The sequence below is a fragment of the Alligator sinensis genome, unplaced genomic scaffold, assembly GCF_000455745.1.
Source record: "Alligator sinensis unplaced genomic scaffold, ASM45574v1 scaffold30_1, whole genome shotgun sequence".
Taxonomy (NCBI): Eukaryota; Metazoa; Chordata; order Crocodylia; family Alligatoridae; genus Alligator; species Alligator sinensis.
In genome coordinates, this window is record NW_005842060.1 from 531,605 (window position 1) to 551,999 (window position 20,395).

The 20,395-nt window shown below is 39.1% G+C and overlaps 1 protein-coding gene across 2 annotated transcripts in view; it reads left to right on the forward strand.

Moving 5' to 3' along the window:
• Positions 1–20,395, forward strand: part of FER (FER tyrosine kinase) — a 340,335-nt gene that overhangs the window by 240,053 nt on the left and 79,887 nt on the right. For both annotated transcript variants that reach the window (XM_025203513.1, XM_025203514.1), the window contains one exon: positions 15,443–15,566. In XM_025203513.1, coding sequence (XP_025059298.1) covers positions 15,443–15,566 — 124 coding nt within the window. The remainder of the gene's footprint in view (positions 1–15,442; positions 15,567–20,395) is intronic.

Sequence of the window (20,395 nt, forward strand, 5' to 3'; positions counted from 1 at the left end):
ACATTCCACAGATTTCTGACATTAACCAGGTGACCTGTGACAAAGCCATTAGAGACCAGATCTAGAAATGTTTCTAGCCCAAAATGACAAAAGTTCCAGCACGTATTAGTTTAGCACCAGGAATCATCACCTGAGCTAAAAGCAGAAGTGGGAGATCACAATTCTTTTCTGTCTTGAATATCAGACTGACTTGACATGCCTGAAAGCTAGAAACAGATGTTTCATATGTCGCTGAAGGACAGTTCTCATCCAAGGATTGTGGATCTAAAAAACTCGAGGAAGAAAAGCAGGTTATTTACCACAGACTGGTATGTTTTGAGATAACTGCCTGCATCCATACTACCAACCCCCCGCCCTCACAACTCACTTCTTTATAGTGTATCCTAGACTTTGAGGAAGTGGAAAAAATTAAAGTGTGGGATATGTGCATAGCTCCTTCTAACACTTTGGATCAAAACATTCGTTACTGCAAGAAAGGTGGTATGTGGCCCTAGCTTTCTAGAGAGATATGACTTGCATAGACACGAAATGTAACTACAAACTCAGGAGTGTAGATATGTATCTCAAAGAACTGCAAATATAGTTAAGCAGCCAGTTTTCTCTTGAGTTTGTTAGATGTACTGTTTCACCATGTGGGGACAGGAGGAAGATTATAAAGTTCCATAGGTGGCACAGATCTTTTCTATTATTGTTAATCTTAAGATTCGAATGTAGTTTTTCTCTCTTAAAATATTCTATGCATTGATGATATTTCATTTTCTATCAAGGCTGTACAAAATTTAGTGTATGCTTCATCCATCGGCTATAATCAGTCAATTGTAAACAGAAAAAAGCACTTCCATCTATATGGAACCAGATAAATAAAATGGTACAGACAAAATATTTCTGCTAAATTATTCCTTCAGAAGAAGCCATCTGGCTTCTGAAATACTTTTGTATATGTTGTGTTTATTTTCATTCTCTGCTATGCTAGCCTTCATATTATTGGATTTTGTTTTGTATAATTCATTCAGAACCTTTTCTAAACTAAAAAATTATTTCTGATTTCTTAATAACTGTTGCTATTTAAGGAAACAATTTCATTGTTGTCATATAGACAAGGTGAGTGAAAAGTCCATAAGCTGTCTTTCTGCATGGATAGTCTTGTACAGTTTTATCCAAAATCTCTTTGTTTTGTTAGTCTTAATATAATCTAATTACAGTACTTTTTTCTTTGATTTTCTTCATAGGAAAAAACTTCTAGAAACTGGGTATTCCAACAGCAGTACTGTTGTTTGTTATCTTCATAGGTATATGAGAAACCTGAGCAATTCCAGTTGACAGAGTTGACTTTTTACTTCTTTATACTTACACAAACATAATATTAGTGGATGTAGTATTGCATTACAACCTGCTATACACTACTCAATATATCAATATGCTGCTTTGAACAAAACCATCTCTTGACCTCTCAACCTTGGATTTTTGAGTATTATTTGCCAGATAGCTGTTTGATTCTAAGTATCTTAAAAATTATATTTTCCTAGCATTACAACATGCATTTTCAACATTGTAAAAAAGTTTTTAAATAAGTATAGACTTTAAGATAACTGATAAACCTACACTATGGATCAGTAATGAATATAGGGCTTGTGGGAAGCAATGAAGAATAGAATGTGATATAATGTATTAGGCTTCCTTTAGACAGTAAAAACTCAGCCACTATAACCCTTTAAATTATAATGGTGCTCATGCCGTGAACATTTAATGTGAGCATTTTTGTAGTATTTCTGGCATGTGTGTTTTACGTATCACATAAGAAATGTTGGACCAAAAATTATCTCAGTGCTTGGTGCCCACTTTAGGGGTAGTAACAAAAGTATCCTGGTACTGTGTCTGAGCTACCAGTATATACTTTTGTCTGGAACATCAGTTCCCCCTCCTCTTTTGAAGGTACTACAAATGTACTATTATCCATACTGTAAGTCTTGTTAAAGTTGATAGGACTTAATTGCATGCTTATAGTAAACTACTTACAAATTGTTTTGCTGAATCAATGCCTTAAGAACGTGTATAACTGCAAATAGTAAATATTTTTCTCCTTTTATGTTCTATATGGAAATGGAAATGTTATAAGCTTGAAACTTGGAGCCTTTGAGCATTTGGCAACATGCTGCCAAGACTCAACAAAAAAATTGCAAACCAGGCAGAAGTTAGCTCCCATTGCCTGACAAAAGGGAGACAGATTCTATTACTTTTATGAAAAAGATATCACTAACTGTCCTTTTCATAGATTAAATAGCTGAATTCCTCCAGAGATCAGTGTATTGATATAGTTTATAAAACTAAACTACAACTGCTTTACCATATTTAACTGCTACTTGTTACTATTTCCTCTCTTTCACAGAGTTGTGGTTGCTATTTTTAAAGACCATGGTTTCCTTTTATTTGGCAAAAGCATAGTGTTTCATAGCCTTATAATTTTACTCGCATCCTATTAAGTGTTGAGGCATTGTGCTGTTATTGCTCTGTTAATATCTCCATATCTATAATATAAAAAGAGCATATATCACAGAGGAATATATAAAAGGATAGTTTTAGATAGAGTTTTAGATTATAACAAGGACTTCTATAATGGAGTTCCTGATAGTTGTGTTGCAAGTTGGCAACTACTTGTTAATAAAATAGTTGTACTGTTTTGTGCAGTCCCGATAGCCCTATTATTTCTCCATGTTTGGAAACAGAAACCAAGTAATTCATTTCTTTTTGGTAATGGCAGTATAATCGTTCAATTATTTCTGTAGCACTTACAGTAGTTTGAGTAGAACTTATCTTTTTGTTGTGTTGTGTCCCATTAACTGAAATAACAGTTAGCCATGTAAAATACAAACCATGACATTACTTATATAAGAGATTGTATTATTTTCCTGCAATCAAATTATTTAATTTTATTTCAGTTATACTGTAGTTTCATATCCTACCTATGTGGTCTCTTTATTTCATTTTTACCAACTTATATTTTGTAGATGATGTTTTCACAACATGTAGCCCAAATACTATATTATTATCTTTTATATTAAAACTTTTTAAAGAAATAAGTAAAGAAATCACACAGCTAGAGTTCTAAATTGAAAGAACTGCAATAAAATCCTCTTAACTAAGCTTTGATGATATTCATACAGGCTGTTTCTTGTGGAGATGAATAGCTAGAACATTTGCTACAATGGATTGTAAAACTCTGTATTTGCCAGTAGAATAATCCTCTGTTTGTTAAAGGATAGACAATTAAGCCTGTATTCATGTCACAGTGATGAAAATAATCAGGATCTAATATGAAATGGCATACAGTATTTTGTACAGAATGCTTTACAGATGTAAATTGCTCTAGGTGGGGTTTTTTCCTCTTGTGCAGGAGATAATGCTTCCCAATCAAGGCTGAATGGAATAAGTAACAAACATTTCCCAAAGCCTTGATTAAAAAAATATATCCCAGAAAAAGTAAGAGATATCTTTGTTCTGTCTTGACTTTTAAGGTATAAATATAGTTTTTATATATTGTTAATAATAGCTATAAAATGGACACCAGGTCCCTTTCACTCAGGCACCTGGAAGTTCATATAATCATAAGCAGTTCAAGCCAAGCACTGAAAATGTATTGGCAATTTTAAGCCTCCAGTTTTAAGCCTCATATTCTTTTTTGCTGAAATGTAACAGAATGTGTGAAACTGGCAGCATGTGAGAATAATGTAAGAGACTAAACAAATTTACATTCTGTTTAAATATGAATTAATGAAAATGGTTATCTTGGTCTGGCTGCCTAGATATACTGAAAAAAGAATGAGATTTTAAATTATTTAGTTTGTTTTGTGTACCAACATTTATTATTTTGAAAGAGGTCAAAATGTTTATAAACCCAACATATTATATATTAAAACTCAACATTTATAGATTACTAAAACTGTTCAGTTCATATAAGAAACTTTGGTTCACATTTTTTCAAATGTAGATATGTAGGCAAAAGTTAAGACAAAGATTATTGTATAATTTCAACTGTATGATGTTTAATTCACTTGTAATTCTGAGATTTCTTGAGTGTCATGCTAAGTGTGGAGGATTAACCCATTTTCTTGCAGAATTTAAAAATAAATTTTACTTTGATTGATGGGGAGAGGAAATTTTAGCATCCTGCTAGGGCCTGGCCATGTCTGCCTCAGCTCAGCTCTGTGCAAGGAAAGGGAGGGCTGCTCTAGCACCCCCCAGCTTCTAGCCTGAGCCAGTGCAGGCATGTGCCTGTAGTTCTAGAATGAAAAGGGAATGATTATCAACCTCCAAATTGATCCAAGCTTTGCAGGTTAGAGTAACCTGCAAATTTTGAATCAGTTTAGGCTCAGGCTTTTAGAATGTCTGTCCCTAGCTATAGTGTCGCTGACATTACTAAGTTTAGCCACCACTAGGATTTTTCTCATCAAATAGAAATTGTGTCATGTCAAAACTTTACATCCTGAAACAGTACAAAAAACACTGCTTAAACATTACAGAAATGCATTGTCTTTGTGTTAAAAAAGCAGGATGTTGGGGAGTTAGTTGCCGTTAATGGGCCCTTGCTGATCAAGAGCTCTTGCTCTTCATTTTTTATACTTAATTTTTATTTTCAAATACATGTTTTAATATTGATTTTTTGCATGACAGAGAGCTGGTTCAAGTGCAACTTTGGTCTGTAATAGCAACTTTGGTCTGTAATAGCATCAATTCATTTTACCTGGAGCAAAAATGAGCATAGACTTCTTTACTTGTTTAGTTTTCTTTTTAAATATTTCAGATTTCTTTTGGTTTGCTTTTCCTGGGATTGTTGTGGTGAATTGCCAGTTTTTAAGATCAGATTGTCTCCATCATGAATTAAGTCAGGACAGTTGCTGCCAGGCCAGTCAGATTTCTTTGCCCTGAATGAAAAAATCTTAGAAACATAGTTTCAATTTAGTCCAATTCTGGTGCTGCCCACTGTAGTTACTATCATATATTCATATTCTATACTGTACCCTCTGGACATTGAGAATGGTTGTCACTAATCACTGATCAGCTGTGAGAGTGGACATCAGAAAAAGTAAAGAGCTCTGGCATTGCTTTACCTAATCCAGGAAGCTCTGGCACTGAGGCAGGGTTTTTCATATCTGTAAAATAAGCAGCATCGTGAAACAATGACGTTGTATCTTATTTACATTTGTTAGCAACGTTTGGGGCAGTTGTGTAGTAAAAGGTAACTTAATGTTTAGGCCCAGTAGCTGGTTTGGAAAGTGAGAGGCTGAAGCTTTGAACCATTCTTTCTAGTTTTTGTATAGTTACGGCTGTGTTTTCTTTTACTTTACATGCACATCTTGTTGCTGTTGACATCTTTTATATCTAACACTGGAATCGTAGATTCAAAAAATAAAGCTGAAAAGAACCTCAGAAGGTCATCTAGTTTGACCCTCTGCTTAGTGCAGGATCACCGTGATCTAAACCATCTTAGATAAGTGTTTGTCTAGCCCACACTTAAAAACATCCATGGATGGATCTACATAATCTGTTTCAGTGTATAACTACCTCATAGTGAGAGCTCTTCCTAACACCCAAGATAAATTTCTATTTAAGACCTTTAAGACCTCATAACTTGTTCCTGGAGGGAGAAGACTTTTTTAACTCTTATTTGTAAAGCACAGCAGTCCAACTGACAGTCCAGGGGCTGCATGCAGCCTCCGAGGAATTTAATTATAGTCTCCAGGCTCCTGCTTAGCCACCACTTCTCACAGCCCTCTGGCTGCAAAAGTAATTGGAGGATCCAGGCACCAGCTCCCTCCTACAGCTGGCTCTTCTTGCTTCTACCTCAAGGGAAAGGTCAGTGTACCAGCCAGGGAGCTGAAGGTGAACCTGAGATGCACAGTATAAATATTTGGGTAGTGTTTTCAAATGTATGGTCTATTTCTCTGCTGGAGTATCCTTGTTGTGTAAAGGAAGCTTTTAGATTGGCTAAGTGGGCCATTCCAGCTGAGAAATAAACCATACATTTGAAAAAGTTGTCCAATACCTTGGACACTTCCTAGAATATAAAAAAAACCCTCCCTGTGACTGAATGTACACTTCTGGTGATCACCTGCCACTGCACACTGGAACCTATCAGTAGAATCATCAAACAATGACATTGTATACTCAACAAAGATCATGCCTTGAGAGAAATATTCCCAACCCCTCTCTGGTCCTGGGTTTCAAGCAAACCCTGAACCCTGTCCAACTTATCATCAGGAGCCTAGTCCCCACTACCCAGCAGATATCAAGTGGGATATTTTCTTGCCTTGGCAAGAAATATTTAACCTGTCAGCACATCTCCACTGCTACTACAATTAACAACCCCAAACATAATAAAACCATCAGAATCCATGCAGTCAAAACATGATATATCTGATCCAATGCACCAATTGTCCTCATGACAAATATGTGGGTGTAACTAAAGAGCAACTATGCACCAAAATGAACTCTCAGAGGAAAAATATAAAGGACAGACATGCACTTACACCATCAGTAGTACATTTTTTGCAGAACAACCACTCCCTCTCTGACCTCACTATCCTCATGCTGAAGGGAAATCTACCTAACACTTTTAAATGGAGAACATGGGAACAAACATTCATAAGCTGGCTGGATAGTAGGGCTGTGTGAAGCTTCGGTAACTGATTCAATTCGGAGGAGATTCGGCCAATTTGAGGACCGAATGTCTGAATCGAATCTGGAGACCAAGTAAAAGCTCCAAATTGATTCAGAAAAAATTCATCCGATTCAGAGATTCGGCCATAGATTAAACAGGTAGCTGACAGCTGCCTCCAGCTGGTAAGTCTGTTGGGGTTGGGGGAGGGGAAGAGGGCAGGGGAGGGGGAGGTATTGGGGCTGGGACAAGCTGCCCAGCCAGGGCAGGGGTGCAGCATGTGGGCATGGCAGCGCTGAGAGCAGGGGCTCTGCCCTGCTACCTCTTGCCCAGCTGGGACCGGGGAAGGCAGGGGGGTGGGATGCAGGCATGGCTCACTACAGGTAGAAAGGGGCAAATTGCAGCAGGTCATAGCCCCCAGTCCCAGCACTGTCACGTCTGCATCCCATGCCCCCCAGCGAGCGGCACTTTGATTCACCTGGGAGCTGGTGTGGCTCCATGTGTCAGCCAGAGCCCAGCACCCCACAGCCTCAGCCCCAGCTCCCAGGCGGCGCACAGCACTCTGCAGAGCCATGCTGCACCTGGGCCATAGGGCAACTGCTGTGCAGGTGCCAGGTGGGGGGGCAATCCCCGCTGCTTCCTGCTGCCCCACACTGTTTGGGGGGCTCTGCCATGAGCACCCAGAGACCCCAATCACCACTGCTGCAGCTGGTGGGTGTGGGGTTTGTTTGTTTTTTAGGAGGTTTTTTTTAAAAATTTTTTTTATAAGTGTCAGGAGTTGGCTGTGGCCAGGCAGGGCAGCCATGGAAGCTTCTCCCATGGCTCCCCTCGCCCAGGGAGAGGCAGGCACTGCTAGAGGAGCTGCGAGAGAATCTGCAGCCACCTGGCTGTGTCTGCCTCTCCCCTGCCGATCTGAATCGTGAAATCTCTGTGAATCAGCGCCGAATCTTCCGAAGCTGATTTGGCCAAATCAATTCAAGACTGATCCAAATCTCCAAATGGAATCACTGTCCTCCGAATCACCTGAATCCAAATCCGAATTGAATACTTCTCTATTTGCATAGGCCTACTGGATAGTAAGAATCAAAGACTTAACACTGATATTGGCTTTATGACATAATATAACCTACCTGATTCCTGAATTCTTCCCACACATAAAAGGTGATAATGACCCTCCTCCCTTTTGATAGGCCTTGATCTTCTACACCAGGGAATTTCTCTCTCCACTGTTTTAACTGTTTTTTACTATCCTGTGTTGGCTTTTACTCCTCAGACTTGAAAAATGTTTTGCATTTGAACGCTTGTCTAGCTCTATCCCATCTCTGCAGTTGCTCCAATAAAAAAATATCACCCTAAGAAATCTTTTCCTTCTCCTTTGGTATTGTCATTTTCAAAACTTCTCTTATTAAATCTTTCTTTTATTGGACTTTGTTTCTTTTTTCTCATGTTGCTTTGTCTTTTTGCATGATCTGTGCCATAATCAAGTTGAGGCCCTGCTGTTTATTAGACCCAGTCAGAGTGATGGTTCAAGTAGCAGACACTGAGTTCTTCACTTCAAATAGATAAAGGCATGTTGTTTCTTAACAAGATTCTTTGGACAGGCATATACAAGGGGGTCCCATTAAAAACAAATTTGAGCTTGAAAATTCATTTTGAGCAATATAAAAGAACCCGATTGTGATGTGTTTTCTACTTTATCTTGAGTTAATTTTTCATAGCAAGAAAATAAGCATACTTTGAAGGATCAGGTTTTCAATTGTCTTGCAAAGCAGTGGTGACTTACTCTCACTTTCTTCATTCTACATCAGTAATGAAGCAACATATGATTACGGCTTCCTCTGTTGACTCCAATTGGGAAGACTGCTCAAAGCTTTTAGCCACATTCTCTAACCTGAGAACAAGTCTTCCTTCCATGCCTGTTTTAGATTTTCTCTTAAATGTTTTGTTCTTGGCCTGCATAACTCATTTGCTGGTGTTTACCAGTTTTTGTTGTTCATATTACCAAAACTCTGAACTGATTTCTTGGTTATCTTGTTTCTTTTTTAGACAATTTCAGAAATGTGCAAGTTTTCTAAAAAGTTCCCTCCACATAATTTTGTTGATTATAAACCAATTTCTTTCTGAAAATCTTATGTATTTAGACAGCTATAGAAACAAGGAGGGATACAAAGGAATTCCAGAAGGTTGAAGTTATTCCATCTTTACAAAGGAAACAATATGTAATAATGACTATAAAATATCACCTCTATTATCAATATAATAATTTATGTATAACTATAACGTTCAGTGATATGCATTCATACTCAAGAATTTGGCTAGGAACTCTGGTGTACTGGTGGATGAAATTTTCTCCTCTACTGAAGTCAGGAATGGAAAATTTGTATTTCTGTAAACCAGTTTCAGATCTACAGAATTCTCCAAGGAGCTCTAAAGCACAGTTGATTTTTATTATTTTGTCTATGAACAGTACCCACATGTGTAACTGAATTCTCCAAGGAGCTCTAAAGCACAGTTGATTTTTATTATTTTGTCTATGAACAGTACCCACATGTGTAACTGACATTTTACGGAACCAACAAGAGTCACAATCACTGCTTGAAAGGTTTACAATGTAATTTTAGAGATGGTTCAATGAATAAGAGCAGCCAGCAGTAGGGGGGAGAATAGGGAAAAGAGATGACGGAGATTATAAAAATGAGATAATTATTAGAATTGAAATACCAGCTGTGACCAAAGTCTGTAATATTTGTCATCTTGTTGTAAATTTTTCTCATCATTCACATTTATTATACTTTGAAATCTTTGTGTAGCCAGTTCTATAAATATTTTAAAGAATTTTGTTGCTTTGGTAGAAGAGCTCCTCTATGTGGAACTATTAGGCACTGTTTTTGAAAAGTTTACATTCTATTATTCTAACTAGAATTTATTTTGTTGAATCAATAATAGGTCATACTGAGATTTAGTGCTCTCAAAGGTTTACTGCTCCTTTTTTCCTGTTTACACTCTGGCTGACATGGTCTCAAGGTTTAATTGCATCTTAATGTTGTTACATGAAACACATTTGAGTCTTTGCTTTCATTAGCAGAACATCTTCTGGTGTCTTCCACTTTTGAATTTATAAGGGTCAAAGGACCTGCAAAAAATGAAACAGATAAAACTGAAATTCCCTGTATCAGTGCTACACTTCCTACCGTTCATAATTTTGCATCTTGACTGGTTCACTCTGTATGTTTCTTTCTCCAACTTCATGAATTCTCTGGTAACTGTGTTGAATCAGGATAAAAATATTACCTTTTTGACCATTTTAGGAATATTACCAGAGTATGATCTTTTCTCCTTTTTTTGAATAAATTTAATTCCAAGAGCAGCTAGTCTTAATTTTGAAGGCTAGGAGGCTGTTTTGGGACTTCCTTTTGAACTGTGAGTGGCTGCTATCTTCTTGTGAAGTTCAGCAGCTGAGGTTTCACATCAGTCCAGATGCCACTGTTATTTTATAGACTCTAAGCTGGTTTTCTGTAATGTCTTTGACTGATTTTACATTCCTGCTAATAGCTTTAGGGTATCCATGTGGGTAGATCCTTTTTATTTTGGGCTTGTTCCTTCATTTTCAATATCTCCCTTAGAGCAGAGACTTCTTTCTCTTCCAGAAACTCAGTTCCTTTGTTTTCCTTTACTTTCTGCAGTTGGTTATTCGGCATGCTAAATCTTGTAGACTGAAGATAACTTTTCACTTGGCATTTACTTCAAAGTTTTATTGCATTTTTGTCTGCCTTGTGTAGTGCTTTGAATTACTATGTGCAGATAGTTTCATAAATATATCAGCAGCTAAAGGGAGCCCATGGTTTCCATAAGTATAAGTACATTCCATAAGTTTACATTCTTATATATTTTTAAATGCTTCTTTATGCTTGAGCAATGAATGTTTGGTATATAACAAATGTTTAGGTTACATTGTAATTATGCTGCTATTTTTATTCTTTGAAAATGATTTACAAGTATACTATAACTAGAAAGAATATGTTGAAATATGGGAAAGATGGACTGTATTGAGGAATGGTTAGCTCAGGACTGGGGGCAGCCTGTGGTCTGGAACAGAGCTACCCCTTGCCTGATCCATCCCTTGCTTGATTCCCCCAGACTGGGGGAAGCTCTACAGTGGCATGATAGGGAAATTTTATGCCCCATCCAAAACATAATACCTCCTGCTATGCACATCTGGCATGACAGAAGGTGTGAGGTTTGGGACAGGGCATAAAATTCCTTTGATTCCAGTTGCAGCATTGCTTTAGCATTTGCCAGGGTCACTGACCATTTTGCTTTGTGCCAAAGCAGGATTGTTCTCTATTTTTCATGTAGAAGATTATTGTCTTCCAATGTACCCAAAAAAGGAGGCTTGAACCATTTTACTTGGGAGACTATTTCATATCACCTTGGAGTTTATTGTCAGAATTTTGCTAATGTTGAGCCAAAAGTTTTTTTTTCTAGGCTTGTTCCATTTTGCCTATATAAAATAAATTCTTGAATCATTTTTATGTTTTGAACTTTAACTCTGGTTATCTTCGTTAAGATTGTAAGATGCTTTTAACACTTTGGAATCCTAGAGTAAGTCTCTGGGTTTATCTTGTGAATTGTATTGAACATCTTAGGGCGCTAATATTGTATGGCACTTGCAGCACCCTTGAAAGGATCTCAAGGCACCCCAGGGTGCCATGGCACCTTGGTTGAGAATCACTGGACTAGCCTGAGAGGAGAAATCAGTTACTGAACACTGCAAAAGAACTTTCCTCCCTGTAACCTTTATGGAAATATATGCATCTCTACTATGTACTATAAACACGCACACACAAACATACAACATATATGTAGATTGGTATGTAATCTATGTAAAATATATATTTATGTATCATGTAAAAAATGTCAGTATTACATTTGTACATATGTATACACAAGAACACCCTCCCCTCCCCCCTCAGAAGTGTATATATCTATGTGTTTATTGGGTATCTTACTGTAAACAAATAAAATAAAATAAAAAATTATTCATCTGGGGCTTGTCACTGATAAAGGGCACATAAATGAAATTATTTACCTGATCCCAACATGTTTACCTGATATGCAAAAGTCAGTCAGAATTTAAAGCACTAGGTCAGTATATTTGTTTCTGAAGTGCCTGAGCTGTTACAATGCTAAGGGCAAACAAGAAAAGCGTGGGGGGTGGGGACAGGACATCAGACCTTTATTGGAGGTTAAGCAGGTATTTACCTTCTGGGAGTTTTCATTTAGGAACAACCCATTAAGCCTTCACCTCCAGCATCTTTGTGTCAAAAGAAGCCCAGATCCTTGGCAAAGTGAGAGAAAAGTGTAGCAGTTTGCAATTAAGTCCCTAATCCCTCTCACAAACACTCTATCTTACTATTTGAGGACTTCAAGCTAGTAGGCGAGAGAGTATGCAGTTAATAAGGCCTTTCTCTGATAACCTCTTTACCTCTTATAATGTGAAATAAATGGATATATCCTGCTAAGAAAATCCCAGCTGAAACATTTAGCATATGCTAATGTCTCTTTCCTTTGCTAAGAGAGATTATGTTTTACTTAAGAGAAAGGATCACTTGAATCAGTTACATTCTGAATAAAAGCAAACAAAAGCTGGAAGGTTCTTCACACAACAGCATATAAATCTTATGAAAAAACATACTGTATTTACCCAAATATAAGGTTTTTCCTCCAAGTCAGCATGGAAAAAAAAAGCTCCTCATCTTACATTTGCATCCACAAAAACCTCACTAAATACATTATCCATCATTAAACTGATGCCAAAAGCAGCATGTGCTCAGCAATGAAAACCAACTAAGAAGCTGATTAAATGCAGCCAACTTAAGTGTGACTATAAAACCCATGGCCATAATGGATTAACATATTGATGGGAACCTTTTTAGGAAAAAATGTTGTGTCCCAAGTCAGATCAGCCAAATCGATTCCAAATCTGTGTGAGTCCTTCAAGAACCGTACGTGGCCCTGCTATGGGCAAACATTCTCCACCCCCACCTGGGGCTTAAAATACTTCCAAATCCTTTGGCTGGCATCCTACATGCAGGCCCAAACCCAAAGGCTTAGGATGCAGATGCCCCGGAGTTTTGCTCGCCCTCAGCTGTATGCTCTCAGGAGCAAGCTAGGGAGGAGTCTCCCATTTCCATAAAGTCAGCATGTAACTGAGATCTTCCCACTGGAAGTGAAAGTGGGAGGCTAACTATGCATTACCTCAGTCAGGGTACTACCCTCTGCCACATTTGGGGTTTTCCCCTGCCATTAGGAAAACCACCTTGGTGGTCATGGTATTTCCCCTGCCAGGCCTATATTGGGGAAACATATTGATGGGAACCTACCACAAGGATAGGTTAGTGCAGACTATCTGAGTAAGATATATGGTAGTGCCCATTGTACTTGGTCCCCCTCAGCACTGATTTTTTTTTGAGTAATGGTGACCCACTACATTGAATACGTTTTGAGTTCCTCTTCACTCCCATATCTGACCTGTGCCTGCCTTTCCCATTTCCAGTGATTCCTGATTCTTCACTAGCCTTAAATATCTGGCAAACATCATCTCGCAGGGCCCCGAGCAGTTCACCCAGAGTTGCTCTGTCACCCCATCTCTCAGCCTGTTTCATATGGTTAGTGTGGCCTTGCTCTCCATGAATTGGAGCACACTCGGTTGTCCTGCACTTCATCTGCATATACGTTTTTGCAGCATCCCAAGACTCATGACAAGAACACTGTCGGGGAGCTAAATAGCACACGGACCCTTTGCAGGAGTGTGAAGAGTATACACACGTACTCAGAAATGAAACGAAGCACCTGAAACATTTTGGAAGTGTTTTGAAAAATGTTGGAGTTCGAGAGCCGGGCTTGCAGCTGTATGCTGCTGCCCTGCCATGTGACTTGACTCCACAGGGAGCAGAGATCCATGCCGGGGATCTCCTTGCTGCTGCTTCCCACCCCACGGTGCCCCTTGCAACGTGGGGCTGTATGGGGTGGGCAGCAGCAGTAAGGAGACACTCCCCCCCCGTCGCCAGTGCAGATCTCTGCTTCCTGTGGAGTCAAAGCATGTGGCAGGGCAGTGCTGGTCCCTGCTACGTGACCTGGCTCCACAGGGAGCAGAGATCCAGGGCAGTGGCAGTGAGGATATCCTGGCGTGGATCTGTGCGGAGCCAGATCATGTGGCAGGGTAATGCTGGTCTCTGCCGCATGACCTGGCTCCTTAGGGAGCAGAGATCGAAGACAGCACAGGGCAGGCAGTGGCAGCAAGGAGACCCGTGGTGTGGATCTCTGCTCCCTGTGGAGCTAAGTCATGCAGCAGAGACCAGCAGGTTTGCTCGCCACTCTGCGCTGCTTTTCTGGCCTGTGACCCAATGTGACAGGGATTAGAGATCTGCGCAGGGGTCTCCTCACCTGTGGAGGGCAGCAGCCGTCCCCCGGATGAGCCACCCATGGCTCTGTCCTGCTCCCTGCTGGGACCCCAAGCCCCACCCGGCTGGGTAGCCGTGTGCGAAGCTTGCCTTGCAGTCCATTTGAAACAGATTCATAGGAGATACGGTGGAGCCAAATCTCCAAAACAGATTCGTCCGAAATGAAACAGGACAGTGATCGAAAACACAAAAATGAATCGCTGTCCTTCAGAACGGCTGAATCTGAAATCAAATCGAAACACAGCCATTTCACACAACCCTAGTCTGTATTATATAAAAGTAGGGACAAAAGTACTGCTTAAGGAATACCTGTTCTAAAACTGGCAGCAGTGTCAAAAAAGGCAAATTGCATCAATTCTGGATGAACCAAGTCTGTGTGTACCTGTAGTAATTTTATGCAAATTACAACAGGCATATGTATTTCAAGGTCATTGTTTTCAAATTTGCCCTTCACTTCCATATGCTCAGAGAAAGCAGGTTCTGGCAGCAAGGAACAGGGGAAAGGGCTGCAGGGGGAACAAGTGAAGGACAGGGGGGCTACCTGACCCCCTCCCTCCCAATTTATTTTCCCTGCTGTAGCAGTGGGAGGAGGGCAAATTGAAGGCAAACCTCCAATAATTAGCTTCTATACCTGGAAAATTATAACAAAAGTATACATTTTTCATGTATAGAATATAATTATTGGGGGGGGTCTTGTATTCAGGGTCCTCTTATATTTGAGTAAATACAGTATTATAATTGCTGACGTTGTCTGTCTCAGTGAGTCTCCCTCTAGAAAGGGATCTTTAATTCAAGTTCTAATGCAGCCTATAGAAGTCTGTTAGGACTTGGATTTCCTCTTGGTTACTTCATTCTAAATCACCAGTAAGAATAATTTCTTAAGGATCTTAAATCTTCAAATCACCTTTTGCATATTTACAGTTTTCAATAAACCATTGCAGCTAACATGAAGAACTTAAAGCTTCTTCTTATCTCATCCTGTTCAAATAAGCTGTTTTAGTCCATAATTCACTGTTGTTCAAGTATATATTGAATACAAACAGAGGAAAATCTGATGTACCGTGTAATAAAAATATGGTCTTGATTAAATCTTGTCATGCTTTGTGCAGTTTTCACTTAGGGACACTTCGATCAGTATTTAGGGTAGCTAAAGGAGACCTCACACTGATGGGAATGTATTCTATTTTTTTTTATCCTAGCCTTAGACAAATTAGTTGAAAAGTATAGCTGATAGTGTAATACTTTTTGTTCAGTGAAGCATTCCTAATGAGAGAGATGTGGGTATCATTGCTGTCATGTCTTATTGTCCATCTGTCTATTTTTCTAGGAGGTGATTTCCTTTCCTTTTTAAGAAAGAAGAAAGATGAGCTAAAAATCAAACAGTTAGTGAAATTTTCGTTAGATGCTGCTTCTGGTATGGCATATCTCGAATCTAATAACTGTATACACAGGTAAGGAAAATATTTATTTTCTGTGCTGCTATTCTGCCTACTTGAAGGCCTAGCTAAAACATTAAATATATTGAAGTGCTTATGGGAAACTAGAAGAGAAGCTACGTTTTTTAATAACAGTAATTCTGTGTTGTGAAGGCAATAATTACTAACTTTAGTTTCAGGCTTTTTTGTTATTCAGTTGAGTAACGGTAACTACTGCTTTCAGTTTGCCTATTTCATTGCCAATAAGAATTGCTCTCTGAAAAATGTTTTAAATAATGAACTTGGTTTAAATGGTGACAAGAGTTCATGTCACAATTAAAGAAACTAACTAGCCACTTAGATTAATCTCTTAAATTAATATACATGCATAACCTAAAAAGAATTTCTAGTATGTTTGCATTTTCTGTCTTAGGGGAAACTCACTGATATGTAAAAACATGATAATAGGATAGAATCAGGAATCCTGTACTTTAGTATATCAACTATTTACTGTTGACAACTTTCCCCACAGTATTTCAGATAGGCAGCCTTTCACTTTATAGCAATACACTTGCTTTTTTTCCAACCCTCTAGAGCTTCCTGTAATCAGTATCTGTAAGGCAATAAAAGATCTGCACCCACTTTTTCATCCTAAATGTTTAACTTTCTACCATGGCACATATGACTCACTTCTAGGGGGCAAAGCATCAAAAGCATGATGTTGATTCCTTTATGGGGAAAGTGTCATTTACAAATATGACCAGGCTCTTAACTGTAATATAAAAATTTTGTACCTATGTTCTGGGCCATCAACTAATTTCATACCTATTGTAACTCCACTTAAGTAGATTGGGAATATTTCATGTACTTAGCCAGGCATGAATTTCTTGTGTATCAGATAGATCAAGTAAAGGATTTATATTTATCTGGTCCAGGGAGGGTTCTACAAGTTCTGAATAGAATTTAGAAAACATTACAATAGTTGGTGAGGTTAGGGGAAAACATTCAGGGAGGTTAGGGGGATGTTAGATTGTGTTAAACATGGCCACCCAATCTAAGGTAAGTCAGGATGGGGGAATTGGCAGAGAATTCTAAGGGGGCAGTTGGAGTCCATGTCAGGGTGGGGAGATTAGGTGGCCAAGCAGAATCCACAGGGAACTTAGAGAGGATCAGGGAGCAAGCAGGGTACATGGGGAGGATCAGAGTGTTGACAGGGTCTGTGAGGAGGTTGGGAAATCAGGGGAGCAAGCAGGTCTTCAGGAAATTGGGGGAGTGATCCAGGGGGTGGCAGGGTCTGCAGAGAGGTTGGCGGGGATAGGGGGATTGGCAGTCAGAGAGGCTCTACGATTCTGCCAAAGGCCCCTCCCAACCCTGGACCCCTCCAGCCTCCCCAGTGCTGCTAAATTTCCCGCAATTCCACAAACTGCTCCCAGGGATGGTTTTATCAGTATTCATTTGCCCTGAGAGCCTGATGGAAGTAAGTTGGGGTGGGGGGAAGCTGGTGGCTCTGCAGGGGAGTTTGGTTGGTGGGGGGGCTCTCTCTTCCCTGCCCCCCTCCAGGGCCAGGAGCTATTGTAGCCTCCTGATCCCTACCACCCCCAGATGAACAAGCACCCCCTAGTGAATTAACCCCCTTGAGCTGCCCACCTCTTCCTTCCCCCAAGTTCTATCAGTTCCCAGCATTGGCAAATGCTGGTAAAACCAGCTCTGGGAGCAGCTTGCAGGATGGCGGGGTTTGATCGGCTCCGGGGAGAAGGTGGGTGGTCCATTGGTTGTGGGGGTTGTCTGTGTAGGAGCAGGGCCAAGGGCCAAGGGGGCTAAAAACAGCCAGTCTGTGGTGGTAGGGTAGGAAGAACCCAGGGCTGGGGCCAGCAATTGGGCTTTTCCAGTCCTGGGGCTACACTAGGAAATGTACAGATTAAATCAGTCTCACAGGATCCAATCTAAGTTAGACTTACTCCAATGTTGAGTTTGGATCAGGTTGGCCATTTTTAGACCAATTTAAACTTCCTGAATTTTTGTACAGTTCACACTTAGATCAACCTAAGTAGGGATCTAAGTGTAAGATCTTCACCCGGGTGATCTAATTTAGTTTGGGTGGCCATTTTTCACATGATCTAACCTTCCCCAACCTCCCCAAGCCTAGGCTGAGGGTTCTTGCTTTTATTACACCAGCTGCATAGTTGGACTGGAGTTAGACAAGCTTTTGAATGTAAGGCATTCTTCATATTTTTTGTAGACATGGTTTATGTTGTTTTGAGCTTTGCTACGCATTCATCTCAGAAAAGTACAAATAAATGAGCTCTCAGATTCTGTACCCAAAACATTATCAATAAGGCTGGTTTACAAACTAACAAAACAGTTTTGTGTTATAAAATAAACAGAAACCAAAAAGGATTACATGCTAAATGAAGAATGTAAAATGTGCAGTTTTGAAAATTCTAGCAAAGTATCACAAATAATATGAAAATAGGATTCAAAACCCAGAATTACAGTTCTGTAATGGTAGAATGGTAGATTCTTTCTGCAATGTTAGAATGGGAGAAAATATTACCACAAAATAAATGAGGGGAGAAATACAAACATAACATGCTTTCAAATGTCCTTATAATTTTTTGACATTTGATTTGGTCCCTAACTAGACTGAAAGGTAGATCAAAAATGCCTGTTCAGCTTTTCAGCAATTTCTGGAAGAGGAGGTATGGAGATGAAGGGACACTAAAAGCAAATAGAAATAATTTAATATTTGGAGTATATTTGATATATTGGGATCTGTAGCATTTTGTTTAGTCTTGTCATTGTAATTACTGGGAACAAAAGAGCATGGGAAGTTTTCATTACATAAAAATATGACAGCTGCAGATATAAGCATGGTTTCCTTTTGGAGAACTACTCAGTGCTTTTCTTCAAACTATGGAAGAAAAATTCCTCAGTTCTTCAGCTTAATTGGAGGTATTGCTGTGTTTACTGAACACTTGAGGGTTGCCCTTCTGTATCTGTAGAGGAGACTCTGGACTTTTATAACAATCATAATGTAAATTGGAAATAGTATTTTTGCAGTAATTTCGCCTCAATAAAGTTCTAAAGCCTGTAGGCTCAGTTATCTTCTAAAAATTTCAGCCAAATGGTTTTATGGTTGATTTTGGTTGGTCTTAATATGAAGATTTGCAACATATAGTAAGTTTGTCTTGGGTTTTTGTTGTTCTTGTGGAACGAGGGGAGGGTTATTGTTTTGTTTTTTCCATCCTATACTTTAGTGAGTTTTTTGAAAGGTATAAAATGTATATTTTGGTATAAGATATACATTATGTATAGAAAAAATGCCCAATTGTTCGAGATGGTACAAAGATTCTAATTGCTGTGCTTGAGAGAAGAGTATATTAATCAAGGATGGCAAAGTTGAAAATGAGTTAAGTAGTTCTTTTCAACACTTTAACGTATTGCATAACTCACATTTGGTTGATGCCATAGACTCGTCAGACCTTGCACTATTTATAGTTTCTCTTTGCTTTTTCCGCTTGAGTAACTATGGAAACAATGATTTGTTAGCATTAGTGGAGCTTTATAATATCCACAAGTTCAAAATAAAGGAAATTTAGACAATAATTAGGGTAGTTTGTGAAATGTAGGAATCTGTCCTGTTTATAACCAAATACAGCAGGTGGTATACTTAAGAGGGTTAATGCATGCACTTCCTATTTTTTATTGATCCCTTTTTAACCTTAAGAATTCCTGTAATGATGATTGACTGTGACAAAGACAATGTTTAATAAACGAAAATAGTGTCTTGTTGAAGAAAATAACTAGTTTTAAAATTTAATCAAGGACCTAAATTAGATATTCAGCAATAATACATAGTGTTATTAAACATGTAGGTTAGTATATCAAAATCTCTATTTTAGTTATCATTGTAGTTTATGCCAGAGCTGTCTTATTTCTGAGTGGCCAGGAGCTGCAGGCCTCCTGGGCCCCATGCCATGTAGCAGGTGCCCCACGACACTGCACCAGTGGTGCTATGCCCTGCACATCTCAATCCCACATGGGCTTCTCCGTTCTTTACTGCACCATGCAGTGAGTCTTGTCTCATTGTACCATGCTGAGCTTCCCAGGTCCCCTGAGCTCCCTTGGCCTTCCGGGCTACCCTGTCCTGAGACTTCAGTGGTGGCAGCAGCAGCAAAAAAGCAATGCGGGTTCAGGGGGAGCAACACCCAGACCAGGAGCCAAGGAGCCTCCTCAGGGACTGGTTGCCAGTTGGACTGCTTTGTGCTATACCTTCTGTGTTCTTTGAGATTTTGATAATTAAATGGTAGCATATAATATACATTTATAAAGTCTGTAAGTTGACAGGTAATTAGTTGCGAATGAGTCCTAAAATAGCTATGTTTAATGGTTTTAATGTAGGTTTATAAGCATTGTGTACCTCCTGTTTTTCTCCATGTTAAAGTAGCTGATTATGGCTTACTCTGATTGAAAGTCAGCTACTCAGAATTTTGTACCAAAGATTAAGTGACTAAATGTCATTCAGATATAGGGTGGTTTAGTAGTATGTTGTTGTATTGGAAGCTGTAGAGCAATCCCTAGTTGAGCTGCAGTTACAGTGGAATGATTTGCAACACTATTTGTGAGGGTACATCATAACAGTGAATGAACATGCGCATATATGTATAAATATATGCATTTATCCTTGCCAGCTGTCAGCTCTCTAGACATGTAGACAGTGACTCCCAGGGCTCCCATTCTTATGATTCTCTGGAACACAGGGGATGCAGTAATGCTTTTATATGGGTTGTGCAAGGATTGTGGATGTCCACATTCTTATGAAATGGGGAAATAAGATAGGCTTAATTTTTGAATAGCTAAATGAG